The sequence below is a fragment of the Apium graveolens genome, chromosome 6 (genome assembly GCF_009905375.1).
Source record: "Apium graveolens cultivar Ventura chromosome 6, ASM990537v1, whole genome shotgun sequence".
NCBI classification, from domain to species: Eukaryota; Viridiplantae; Streptophyta; class Magnoliopsida; order Apiales; family Apiaceae; genus Apium; species Apium graveolens.
In genome coordinates this window covers 23136256-23150788 of record NC_133652.1, presented here as the reverse complement: position 1 = coordinate 23150788, position 14533 = coordinate 23136256, and the positions used below count along the sequence as shown (strand labels likewise).

At 34.3% G+C, this 14533-nt stretch overlaps 1 protein-coding gene across 1 annotated transcript; it reads left to right on the top strand.

Moving 5' to 3' along the window:
* The first annotated feature begins 396 nt into the window (after window positions 1–396).
* Window positions 397–7595, top strand: LOC141667289 (SPX domain-containing membrane protein At4g22990-like). The gene is made up of 11 exons (XM_074473716.1): window positions 397–580; window positions 1453–1511; window positions 1831–1951; window positions 2377–2670; window positions 2883–2987; window positions 3102–3559; window positions 3983–4281; window positions 4848–5035; window positions 5398–5588; window positions 6733–6866; window positions 7204–7595. The coding sequence occupies exons 2-11, from the start codon at window positions 1459–1461 to the stop codon at window positions 7440–7442; spliced, it is 2082 nt and encodes a 693-aa protein (XP_074329817.1). The 5' UTR covers window positions 397–580; window positions 1453–1458; the 3' UTR covers window positions 7443–7595.
* The last annotated feature ends 6938 nt before the right edge of the window (window positions 7596–14533 follow it).

Below are 14533 nucleotides of genomic sequence, written 5' to 3'. Positions count from 1 at the left end.
ATACATTTCAGACTGATGATATAAAATTTATTAATGTATTATTTCTAATCTGTAGTTGCTCATATTTATCAAACAAAACCAAGGCAAGCCTACATGAATGTCATTAAACAGTAATTTTCATTCAGTAAATAATTCATTCAAAAGAGTCTATCAGTAAAATTTCATTACAAACTAATCATACAGTTTCACTCAGCTGATTTAATAATACAATTTTTTTTTGATCCAGAACAAGACAAGTATGTGTGTTAATTGAATATTTGTCTAGATCCATTACACACCCATGTACACGTACACAGACAAAGACCACACTTCTGTTTTTTTAATTTTATCTTCTTATTAAATTATTACCAAACTTACCCAGATTTTCTTTTAAGATTTTTATTACTTTAATTCTTTTTTCTGACAATTCAATTATTTTTAATTATTCTCTGAATCTCAATCTCTCTGTCCTTGCTGTCCTTGTACTTCTTTCTTAAATCTCCAGTTTCAAGTTTATGTGTCTTTGTTGAACCTCTTATATCTCTGACTCTGAGACTACAGTTGTGTGTATATATTATACACACACACACACAGTTTTGAGGTATTGTGTGATCATTGCTTATTTTGATTCAAATACACACATGCATGTATGATTGTGTATGTATTTGTTCTACTTTTACTACTTGTATCTCTTCTCTCTCTTTTTTGTTAGTGTTTGTGCGTTGTTTAAAATTCAATAGTTATTGTTATTGTTTTGCCTGTGTTTTATGTATAATTGGATGTATTGTTGAATTCCCTTTTGGCTGGAATTAAAAATTGTGAAGAGAAATGAAAGATTGTAAATTTATAATGATGAGATTTTCGAAAAAAATGATGGGAAGTAGGAATGAGAACTAATTAGTAATTCCTAAATTGGCGGGATTGAGCTTTGAATTAGTATGAATGGATTGAAAATTTTACATATTTAGCGCAAAATAGTACTAACATGTTTAGTTTTTGTTCCTTTCCCTTTAACTAGACGGGTATTAAGTGTTTGTGTTTATCGTTAGGTGAAATAAATGTTGGTCTCGGTGGTAGCATGGGTAGTTAATTCGTCCAGAGTATAATGTAGTTAATTTGGACTTGATGTTCTATATACATGGGCACAATCACTGAACATAATGCATATACGAAGAAATATGGTACAATGATAACATGAGTGTCACAACTTGGGTGGAAAGAAGAATTGGAAGTTTATAATGGTTATAAGATTTGGTTGATTGTTTTGGTAATGTTAACACAAGCGTAACGCAGTCTGTATAAGTTAGTTTACATTTTCAATCTGACTTTTTGCCCATTACAGTGTGCTTAAAGATCTCCGTCTAATTTTCTTTTTCCCATTTTTATATGATTGAATTCTTTTTATGAAGTAATTTTACGAGAATTTCTCCTTAAAGTGTCTATTTTTTTGTCTTCCTGATTGCGTTGATGCAGTGAGATATGGTTGCTTTTGGGAAAAAGTTGAAGGAAAGACAAATACAAGAATGGCAAAGGTATGTTATGTAGTACTTGACTTTTGTGCATTTTGCGTATCGGTGAGGCAATGATTCATTTTATTGGTAAAAGAAATAAAATACTTTTATTTTAGCAAAAGAAACAGAGTTTCATTCATCTACATTGATGAAGAGGTTTTTGGTCATGATGCTGTATCTCGGAAATGAAAACTAATTCCATTGGCTATATAGTTTATATACTATTTGCTTACCTTGCTATGCCTTTAAAGCACAATTGGTACATTTTTATTACATCATATCAGCACATTCTCTTTGTGAATTTCTGTGGTGAAATGGTGACACGTTCAGTACATTTCAGGTACTACATCAACTACAAATTAATGAAGAAGAAAGTCAAACATTATTCCCGCCAAATTGAAATTGGAGCACTTGATCGTCGCCATGTGCTCAAGGATTTCTCAAGAATGCTGGATAACCAGGTATATTTACAACGATGACTCGATAAGTTTACATTTTCCAAATTTCAGTACACATATAACCAATTATCAGTTAGATGGATTTTTTAAGCCGTTTTTTTTAGTGTGTTTATTTTAAATTTTTTAAAGTAGGAACTGTTATAAGTCAATAATGCTCTTTTGCAAGCACAGAAAGCTATGATGAAAAAAATGGATTAATGATAGCTATTTTAAAGGTTGTCTTTCCTTGTTGAGTTTGAATATGTACACCCGAAATGTATATAATAGAAGCCCAAAGTTGGTACGGTCCGTACTGCCAGCACAAAATGATCTTTGTTCTTCATTATTTAAGTTACATAGGTTTTTTATGGTTTAATATTGGTGCTGATTTTGTATCCATGTCAAGTTTTGTTATTTTTATTATTATGATTTGATTATTTTGGTTGCAGATTGAAACGACTGTACTTTTTCTATTGGAACAACAAGGGCTACTTGCAAATAGGATTGCTGTACTTGGAAAGCAGCAGGAAGTTATATCCAATATTTCAGAACTGCGAGAAGCATATAGGGATGTGGGGAGGGATCTCCTAAAGCTTCTTTCTTTTGTTGAGATAAATGCCATTGGCTTGCGTAAGATCCTCAAAAAGTTTGACAAACGGTTCGGCTACAAATTTACCAATTACTATGTCAAAACTCGTGCCAATCATCCTTATTCGCAACTTCAGCAAGTGTTTAAGCATGTGGTAATTAATCCAATTCGTTAGCTCTTAGGCTGTTCTTGTTGGTGGTCTAGTTTTCCTGTTTAGCTCCCCTGGTATTATTTGGACTTTTATATTCTTCTAAGTACTTTATACATCAATAGAATATATTTGAAGGACTGAATAAATTTACGTCTACTGTGACTTTCATGACAATAAAATATAGTAAAAACCCTCAAAATCTGTAAAACTTGCAGGGATTAGGAGCAGTCGTAGGAGCCATTTCTCGCAATCTTTCAGATCTGCAGGAACGTCAAGGGAGCTACTTATCTATATATGATCAGCCTACCCTTCCCCTTCAGGTTATATTCATCTATACGAACCTATGTACTTCTCATCATTGTCCCACAAATTTGTTTCTTTGTATAATAGCAACAAGTGACTGTATTATCTGCTAATTAAGAAAGTTGATTCAGGATCCTGTAGTTGACTCAATAAAAGCAGCAGCAGACCGTTTAAACTACTCAACCAACTTTTTAGAATTCTTGGGTCAGCATGCTCTTATTATGCAACAGGAGGAGTTACCTACTCCTTCTGAGGATCAAGTTGACGATGATAGATATCATTTTATGTCTCTTTTACTGAATCTGGCCAACACATTTCTCTATATGGTCAATACTTATATAATCGTTCCGACAGCAGATGACTACTCAATGAGCTTGGGTGCTGCACCTACAGTCTGTGGTATTGTAATTGGTGCAATGGCTGTTGCACAAGTCTTCTCTTCAGTTTATTTCAGTGCCTGGTCTAACAAATCTTACTTTAGACCCCTTGTGTTCAGCAGCATTGTTCTTTTTGTGGGAAATGTCATGTATGCTCTTGCTTATGATTTCAACTCAATAGCAGTTCTTATTCTTGGTCGTTTATGTTGTGGGTAATCATCTCTCTCTCTCTCTCTCTCTCTCTCTCACACACACACACACACACACACACACTACTACTGCTGCGTGCATTCTCAGGCGAATGCAAAGAGGACGAGTTTAGCAATGTTTTGGATACGTTTTTTGTCTTGCTGGTATATAGTGTATAAATATGATATGATATTTTACCCTATTGTTGGCATAAACAAAATCCCGCTGTTGGGAGACAATGTAAATGTTTAAAAGTATTACATTCTGTTTGGTGTCATAGAACAGTTTAAGGCTTCTAAGTAATGCTCTCTAAATGTCCCTTATCTTACTTGTTACTTACCTGACACTGATTGCACCTGGTTGCACTCGTCATGTGCAGTTCAGATTATTATTTCTGAATTTTCTTTTAAACACTTGTTTTTGTTTTTCATTTGCCGTAAATTCAGGTTTGGCTCTGCAAGAGCAGTGAATCGTCGGTATATTAGTGACTGTGTACCACTCAAAATCCGAATGCAGGCTTCGGCAGGATTTGTTAGTGCGAGTGCTCTTGGAATGGCATGTGGCCCTGCACTTGCTGGTTTACTTCAAATTGATTTCAGATTTTACAAGCTCACCATCAATAAAAACACACTGCCTGGATGGGTTATGTCCGTGGCATGGTTGGTTTATTTGGTGTGGCTGTGGATTTCATTTAGAGAACCTGCTTTCCCGACTGAGGAGAATAATACTGCAGAAGTTAATGCTGGTGTGTGCACAATTTCAGCTTGCTATCTAGTGTAATTTATAATGCAACATATATAATGTCTTTCGGTGACAACCCAAATAATAATCGAATAATTAATGGGGGTTACAGGCTCCTAAAAGCTAAGGGAGATAAATGTATAAAAAAGAACTTAGCATACTCTTAAGATAGTCCAATTTTGGACTTATCGTGTTGGTTGGTCTCATGGTATTACCATTGTTTAGGTATGTCTTCCCTCCGACCCCTTTTACAAGTCACCTTCGAAAGTTTTATGCATATCAAGAAAATTCCGTTTTCAATTCTTGCCCATAATTATTCCACGAATTAAATATGAATGTGAAGAAAAGTCAAATGAAAGGTTAATATTGGAAAGGCATTCATGAATTAGTATTGATAGTAGGAAAGGACAATTAATATGGGACAAAAGTAATTCTTTATAGGAGACTAGTAAAAGCGGACAGAGGGAGTAATCAAGTTATACTAAAGATTTCACCACAATATGTTAAAGATCCCAACGTCTGTAGTATCGTATAGGTGATATAAATAAGGGAGTTGGATCACTACCGCAGGTCCAACAGATAGTGAAGAGGTCGAAAAGGGTCTTGCTCAGCCATTGCTCTTGAGTTCAGCGGAAAATCAACAAGATGGTGATGATGAAGACGAAGAATGTGATGCAAGTGAAGAAGCTCCTGAGGAATCTCGTAGGCCAGCCAATTCTTTGAGATCAGCATATAGATTACTTACTCCTTCGGTAAAGGTGTGTATGTTTCTTAGATATCACTTCTATATCTGGACTTCAGCATAGTTGTCTGTGCATGTTTGTGTTAGTGATTTAGCTTTATATTTAAACTTATTAGGTTCTTGTTATCCACCTAATGCCTTTTACTCATGGATGGGTATTTAGCCTCCTTAAAATTAAAATTTTCACAATTCTTGCAAAGAAATGTCTATTAATTTGAAAGAGTTATAATTTTATCTCTGGCGTGAATTTTGTAATTCTATCTTACTGTTTAAATTCAAACTGTGATGGCAATTATCAATTTATCATATCCTCATCTATTTGCTACAGTACTATCAAATTTATATGGCTTCTAACACAATATGCTGTGGTTTTGTTAGGTTCAATTGTTGATATACTTCATGCTTAAGTATGTGATGGAGATTTTACTCTCCGAGTCCAGTGTTATCACCACATACTACTTCAGTTGGTCTACTAGCAAAGTTGCAATATTTCTTGCATGCCTTGGATTAACAGTTCTTCCGGTAAACATCGTTGTTGGGAGCTACATAAGCAACATGTTTGAAGACAGGTATTTTTTAGAGAAACAAATACATCACAATCTGCTCCATCAAATTTTATGCCCTTTTCTAGTTTTTGAAATCATGTGTGGTTCTTCTATTTAAAAGAAAAATGAAACTTAAATTGTATATTAAAATATATGTTGTTTGCACCAACCTTAATTACTCTCCTCGTGTAACCTCTCACTAGAAAATACAAAGACCGCGGAAGATGCAATATAATTTTTTAATTTTTTTCTCAAATTTAGAATGTCTAGAATCAGACACGACCCGAAACTCGACACGAACCCAACCCGCAAAAGTACGAATTAGGGTTGGAGTTTTTGACTTTCGGGTCGGTTCGGGTTGGGTAAAAATTTACCCGAAAAAATCGGGTCATTTTCGGCTTGACCTGAAATACCCGAACTCGACCTGTGTATACAAATAATTAATATATTATATATGTATATACATGGTGGGTTATATTTTATAACACATTTGTAATATTGTGTTTTATTATATTTCTATTTTCTATGTTAATTTGGCATAACATTTTATTTTTTTAACGTTTCAAATTAAAACTTTTTAATTATTTTTTATCAGTTAATTCTAAATTTCGGGTTATTTCGGGTTAAACATGTCAGTTTCGGGTTACTCGGGTACCTACAGGTCGGGTTCGTGTCACAATTTTTGAACCCCTTTTGGGTCGGGCCGGGTTCGGGTCATCCTAAAAAAAATCAGGGACATCCAACCCGACCCGAACCCGACCCAGAACCCGAAATTGCCACCCCTAGTCTAGATAAACCGAAGTCGTGAAGGAAAAAAAATTACTGGCTAGAATAGATTGCTAGCCTAAAATGTCGTAAAACCTGAATCGCTAGTAATACCTGGTCAGCCATTTTACTATTTGATAGGGTTTCCTTGTTGTTTGTCAGCTTCTTGGCACTGTAAGAGTCAATTTTAATTTTTACTCTTAAGTTAATTTAAATAGGTGACTGCCCACTTTGCATATTCTGTAAATGTATCCATCTTGAGTATGAAGTTATGCACTGGTTGAAATTTATGGTAATTTACTCATACCAGACAGCACTATTCTAGTTTAATATGATGGTAATATGCGTAGGTAACTTTATTAGAAGAAATAACTAATGTGTCAAAGGTATCATCTGCATGCAGGCAAATTTTAATGGCATCTGAGATTATGGTCTTTCTTGGCATAATCCTGAGCTTCCACATTTTTGTGCCGTATTCTGTGCCACAATATGTAATTTCAGGACTCATAATGTTTGTCTCTGCAGAAGTTTTAGAGGGTAAGATCTATTATTTGGTTGCTTATATAATGTTAACCATATAGATTGAATATGCATTTCTTGTTCTAAGTGATTGATATGATGCACTAAGAAAACTTATATACTTAATTAATTTTTCGCTTCTGACATTCACATGCGTACAGTCAGATCTATAATTAAATAAATAATTTAGGTGAATCGAGGCACTTATAAAAAACTCATCTATTGTGGCCTTAAAAAACTTCAAGCCCTTATCAAAAAATATATATTATGTTTGGTGTATTTTCCTGAACCCGAGTCCCTATATTATCGTTTTTCTGTTGCGTGTGTTCATGCTATAAAATGGCTGTGAATCTAGGTGTCAACCTGTCACTTCTCTCTCGGGTTATGTCATCGAGACTTGCTCGTGGTACATACAATGGAGGATTGTTATCAACTGAAGCAGGGACAATTGCTCGAGTGATTGCTGATGCCACTATAACACTGGCAGGGTACTTGGGTGAGAGTAGGCTGCTCAATATTACTTTACTTCCTTCACTCGTCATCTGCATAACATCAATTTTTGCCACATGTTATACCTATAATTCATTATATTGAACCCTATGTACTATGGCATGTGTACTGGTGTCAAACCTTAAATTTTGTACCTTCAGTTTCATTTTTCTCCCTGATCAAAAGTCTCTTGTTACATCTACCTACAAGTTATGGTTTCCTTGTATAAATGAACCATTTACATTCTTAAAGTAAAAACATTCAAGTGTTCTTCAATAAATAAAAGTAAAGAACGTCTACTCTTTCTCCGTTGGCGCGATCCCCCATTGTTTCAGTAGTTAATTGCTCAATCTTACAAGTTTTTTGCTTTGTTTAGCTTGATGAATTTTGTCCTGGTCCCGACTCCTGTGCATGCGATGTCATGGTGGGCTTTCTAGAAAAAGAAAACTGATAGTTCATAATTTTCCATTTCCACTCTAGTGTGTTCATTCACATCAAGACATTAAAAGTATGCACAAAAAGTAATAGTATTAGCCACACAAACCAGCAACTACTATAGGAAGAAGATGTGAGTTGCTTCAACTTTGAAGGCTAATTAAATTGGGATAATACAAATATGTGGTTGTAAAATGAGCTGCATACAATTAAGCTACGTGAATCAAAATCAGAAGCTTTCCTCATATGACAAACCTCTCATTGCAATTAATTATGAACACTATGTTATGTTAAGGTGGTTCCAAAAGCACTTGTATAAATATTTTGCCTTTTATAGTCAACTATTGGTCCCCAGGTCCTTGAATTTCTATTCACAAATCAAATTCAGTGCCAACTTATTTTTGCGGCATTTGGTACAGAATTTATGACCTTAAACTAAAGTAGAGAATGTGCAAACTTTTTTTATTTACAACATCCCAGAGAGTAATATATTTTAATATAGAATATCAAAATTAACGTTCCAAGACGTTCTCTTAAAAATGAAATCATTAGCAAATTAATCTTGTAACTTTTGAATTAGTGATCGAGTTATTTATTTCCTGTTCACTGGAATAAAATTCAATGTTGCATTTGAATGTTAGTAAGACTGAAAATCTAAAATGAGAATGAAAGATATGAGAACGTGACTATTTGGGTGCATAGATAAGTCAACTTAAATGACGAAATTCACGTTCTCATTTTTGTTTAACTGTTTGGCAACCATCAATGCTGATCATATTATCCTCTTATATCATGTAAAAGTAAAAGTGTGGAATATGGTACGTTTGCTTTCTCATTTATCATTTTGCAACAATCAATCAATTATGCGGTCTTATAAAATTATATTAGCTTGTTTTCAGTTAGATTTTGAAAATTCAAATTATAAATCAATTCATTTCATTACTTTTATTAGAATCAAATTCTAACAGTGGCACCTTGAAAAAGAGACATTTTAAAAAGCACGGTGTATAAAATTTTCTCTCCGCCGAGAGTCTTATGTTTTTCTCTCCGTCTTAATCTTCCGATTCAAAAATTGTGAGAGTTTTTATACTTAGTTTTCTTCAAAGAGTGTGCTATGGCAGATACGAATGAGATTAACAGGCAGATGGCGGATTTGGATATTGAGGATAAGGAGAATGAAGAATTGGTTTTTGGAGTTGATGTGGAGGAGATCAACAAATACGATCTTTGCTTGGTGGGACATTTTCTTTCGGAAAAATCAATCAATGTCAGAGCAATGAAGAGTAAATTAGCGGATATCTGGAAGCCAGTCATGGGAGTAACCATCAAGGAGATTGAACCTGGGATATTTTTATTCCAGTTTTATCATGTGGAGGATCTTAATTGGGTTCTGAACGGAGGCCCGTGGTTTTTCGATAATATAATGCTTGCTTTGACAACTATCCCGCCGGGAGGGAATCCTGTCAAGGTTGAATTAGTCTACATTAATCTTTGGATCCAAGTGCATGATTTACCATCAGGATTCATGACTGAAACTGTTGGAAAACTACTTGGTAATTTCTTCGGCGAATTTTTGATGTATGACCATAAAAATGATAGTAGCTTGTGGAGGGATTGTATGCGTATAAAAATAAAAATGGATGTTAGGAAGCCTCTGAAGAGAAAGAAAAAAATTGTACACAGAAACGGGAAACAGTTTGTAGTGCATTGTAAGTATGAAAGGCTGGGAGAGTTTTATTTCATTTGTGGAATGGTGACTCATACGGATAGATTCTGCAGAAAGTTTCTAGAAAATCCAGGGGATAACATAGTGAAAGAATGGGGAGCTTGGATACGTGCACCTCCGAGAAGGCTAACCGGACAGGTCAAGAGTAAGTGGTTGCGTGACGGCAGGGAGGATGACTGGGAGTCCAAAAATGGAAGGAGCAACAGAAGCGTGAAATCAGGGATGTTTGGTACAGATTCCAGGGGCACTACTAGAAAAAGTAGAATAGACATCGCCTCAAAGACATCGGTTGTTTTTTGCGCCGATGTAAAAGGTGTTTTAGACATCAGTTTTGAGCAACCGATGTCTTTTGGTTTTATAAACATCAGTGTTTTAGCTGAACTGATGTTATATATCTGTTTTAAAAAAATTAATCAGCGCGCCTTCCCCATTTCCCCCCCTTAGCAAATATTTCATTCCCTCCATGTTTCCCCCCTCTGTTTTTTGCCTTAGTCAAATTCTCCCCCCTCTTTTTCACACACATTTCCCCCTCTTTTCAATTAAAAATAAAACAAAAAATATTAAAAACATAAAACAAAAAACTCAAAAACATCTCTCTTCATTCTATCTTCTCTCTGAAGAACACCCACATCACCTCTTTTCTCTCGAGTCTCGATTACGCTCTCTCTCTTCACTCTCTCCTCTCCCTGAAGAACACCCACAATAATTTCGTCAATCTTTACCGAGTTTCACTCCCCTAATCTGCATCGTAATTTCTCTCACCGGAATTTCATTACAATGTTCATTTGGATTTTCTTGCCGACGTATCCCAATTAGACATCGCAACGATATTGTCCATCTCTACTCTTTTGTAATTACAATCTCTGTCTCCCCCTTGATGTTATATTATTATGTTTATATGTTTGTGCGTGCGTGTATTTGATTTCGATATTGTTGATTTTGCAAGGTTTTCGTGACGTTGATGGCGAATAAGAAAGTAATATAGAGGAAAAGAGCCTCTAGATCTGTATTTGCTGGCGATTCTTGTATCGTTTTCGATATTAGCTAAGTTGAAGTTAAAACTTGAATTTGCTAAGTTTTGAACCCTAATTTTAGAATTGGGGGTTTCAAATTGAAACCCTAATTTTTTAGTTTTTAATTGGTTCTAATTAAGCTAAGTTGTACGCTCTTTAATTGTAGATTTGTAAATTTCTATCCGGATTGCTGGTTTGTCGAAATATAGCTCGTGATTCAAAAGACATACATCAAATATTTATACAACTATAAAGATGTGATGCTATGAATCGTGTAATGATATCAGAATTTAGAAGTATGCCTTCTACTTCTTGCATTTTAGTGATAGAAATTAAATTAGATACAAGGGGGAGAAAAAAAGAGACAAAGTTATACATCCACAGTGCACTCATCGAGTTTAATTTTAATTTAAACTCGAAAGTGAAGCAAGGGAGCCAAGACGGCGTTATGCTGGCACAAAAACACGCAGTTACAGAGTTGATGAGCTCCTTCATCGCATGTTGAGCTCCGAGTTGGAGCAGCAGGCAGAGTGCTCCAACTCCAATGCTTAAATCATGCTTCATATCATGTACTAAATTAGAATAGCAATGCACGTAATGTCTATGTTTGTGTTCAAATACAATTTGAAGCATATAAACTACAAACCGCCAAATCCTACATTTATTAGTTAATCTTATTCTTTTTTTCATTGTTTATCCTCTGAATGGATAAAAAATAGATTTTATGCTGAATTTGATCTTTGTATCTGTTGAATCTTGTATAGGTATATTATTTCTGAGAAGTTCTGAAGGTAGTAGAGTTGGTAGTTTAAGTTAGTTGAATGTTAAGCCATGTTCAATGTTAAGCCCTGTTCTTACCCTATGCTTCCTTTGACACCTACTGAATGACGTCTTCTTCACTACGTCATTCATACATATATTATCTACCATTGCATATGGTTCTCCTTGTTAGAAAGCTATATTATTGTGTTGTTTTGTAGATGCTGATATGGAGGATTATGGGTTTGAGTACTCTGACGAAGAACAAGAAGAGCAAGATGTTGACATTGAGAATCAATACTACAATTCTAAAGGTTTCTTTCTTTCTTTTTTTCCTTTTTAATTTAACAATTCTTATATGTGTATTTTATGTGCTTGTGATATTTGCGTTATGCCGGACTTTGGTTTTGCTAGATTATTTTACGGGTTATTAGTTGTTGTAATCACGATGAGATGAGATGGTGTTTTTGGTGGTTTTACTGTTGATCCCCGCACCAGGCAACCAATGTAGCTGTTCTGTGAATAGGAAGGTGGTTTATTTACGAGAATAGCTTTAAATTCTTTAAATTTAGACACGGAAGTCGATGCTTTACTAAGTTTTTTGTAGGCTTTGATCTGGACTTTAGTTGTGTGCTAAGCCTAAGCTGTGTGAATTTGATAGCAACTATGTGAGGTATTTAACTAAATTTATCAGTCAAGGTATAGAAAAAATATTTGCATTGTGATGTGAAGTACTCAGGTAGGAAATTTATCATCTCTTCAAGTGATTTATTCTGTATTTCATTTAAAAAACAGGATTGTATCAACTATATAACCCTAATGCAATGTGGATGTATGTTTTAACTACTTCACTAACATTGCAAGTTATGAAACTAGCTGTTGCTTCTGATCAATTTCTTAACTCACAGTTCTAAACTTTAGATGAACCTCGAATTTATTCAATCTAGAAACATTAAAACTGCTGAATAAAGATACTGTTAAACTCTAAACTTACAATGCTCCATGTGGTACATTTTTTTTATGTGAGATTTTAAGTTGATATCTTTAGAATAAGTTTTAAAAGACAAGAGTAATACATCCTGAAGAAAAAAGATCAGTTCAGGTCAAACAGTGAGTAGTTTGTCCTAGGACAAACTTTTGTCTATATATACAGTAATACCTTTATTAAAGCAATTATATTGAGGGAAGCAAAGTGTTGCAGATCTTGGAGTTTACTTCTGCGCGAAATTTAGGTTTCCAAACAATATATTAAGTATTATGTACCCCATGCATTTAATCGGAGGTCCGATGCCATTGCATATGGTTCTCCTTATAAGAAAGCTGCTGCACTCATTGATCTTGTATGTTCAGCTCACTTCTTTGCCCTCCTCCTCCACTTCATTACAAAATCTTTATAATGTGTCTGAAATCTGAATGCTCAAAAAAGTGCAACATGTAAAAGTAAACAACTTCCTGGAGGTTGGTCAATTTGTTATGTGCTATGGATATTTCTTAGATGCTTCTCTATTGTCTTTGGGCTATAAATGCCAGTATATTTCTGATCCAAATGCTATATATATTTCTGATCCAAATGTTATTGACTATATGCATGTTTTTTTATCTGTTATTCTTAGAATATACGGCATTGATACACAGCATTGCAGCATTGCAGCCCTTCGAAATGCTATTGATACACAGCATTGCAGCCCTTCGAAAAGAAATACATGATCTATCCATGACCTGTAACTATCCAGCAGACACCGAGGGAAAAATGTCAAATGGCTGCCATCTTTATGTTTTCTCCCATGTGTTCAGGTGTTGTAATCACTTCTGATATGATTTCTATAGTCGATCAAGTAATTCTGATGACAAGTGTATACCTGAAATTTATAGTTAGAGAAATACATGCAGAGAAATCTCTTTATAAGTGTGTAAATGTATGTTTACATATAATATTATTTTTTTCAGAACTTTACCAATACCTATTCTGTTTTTTTAACTATTTTTTCCTAATCCATCTCAAATTCATTGATTGAAATGAATAATCTCATTTGTTTTACTTGGACAGATCAGGAGACTGCTAAAAACCAGTAAAAGAATGTGGAAGGAGGACATACAAAGTCTCTGGTGCGGCTGGTCCAGTCGACGACAAGGTTTGTCATGTTTCCTATGAGGTATGTTGTCACTGCCAAGTTAAATAACATGTAGACGATATCAAAGAGCATCTCCCCTGTGTTTTTGGCATGCAAGTCTTATCGAGTTGTAGTTAGTGTAACAATGGAACAATACATTGAAGTTACAAATCTTTTCGATAAGCTTTCTTCATTAAAATTTGGATACACACACATCTGCAGTCTTTTTAGACTTGGTGCTTATAATGATATTCTAATGATACTAGGGCTAAGAACCAAATTTTGCAGTCAAGTTGCAAATTAAGGAAAATATTAAGACTTGTCTATGATACTGATACCAAGTTGTAGTTGGGTTTTTGTGATAATATAAATAAATCAAATTTTACCTGCATACTTGCTCTGATCTCTTTCTATTGGACTCATTTTATTAGTTGCAGTTATAACTTGCAGGTTGGTCCAGTGAAGGGCATGCATGTGCAGAATTAGGGGACCTTAATTTTTCAGGTTCAGAAGTAAAAACACTCGTTGAAACAGTTTTGAGGCTTGGAACCGGAAGGTTTGCATGTGTTGGATGTTGTAGCTAGTGCATAATTAGAATAAATGGATGAATATGTGTAGTATTTGATGTTAGGATTAGATGAAAATATTGTACTTGATGTTTGGATAGTGGTTTTTAGATATATAGACAACTGATGTAAAGCAGTTGTTGATTTTGATAGTTTATTGGTTTGGCAAATTTTTGGCATCTATATTTATAAAATGTACATTAATGAAACAGGTAATCAGACATCATTACAATGGAAAATGATGTTAATTTAACACTTTAACAACTGTTATAAAATAAAAAACTGATGTCTATCAAAACTTAATACATCAGTTTTAGTGGAACATTGACATCAGTAATATCGAATAAAATCGATATTAAATACTACAACAAAAAAAATCTTAAAACAGAAAACCGATGTTATTGAGCTTTATAGACAGCGGTTTGTTACCAATAGATATCGGTTTGAAATAAAGAACTGATGTTAAAAGTTATTTTTATATCGGTTTATCTTGAAAACTGTTGTTACTGGTATTAGTAACATCAGTTTAATAGCTAAATGGAAATATTTTGCTTATCTCACATATGTTTAAATTGATAAAAATATC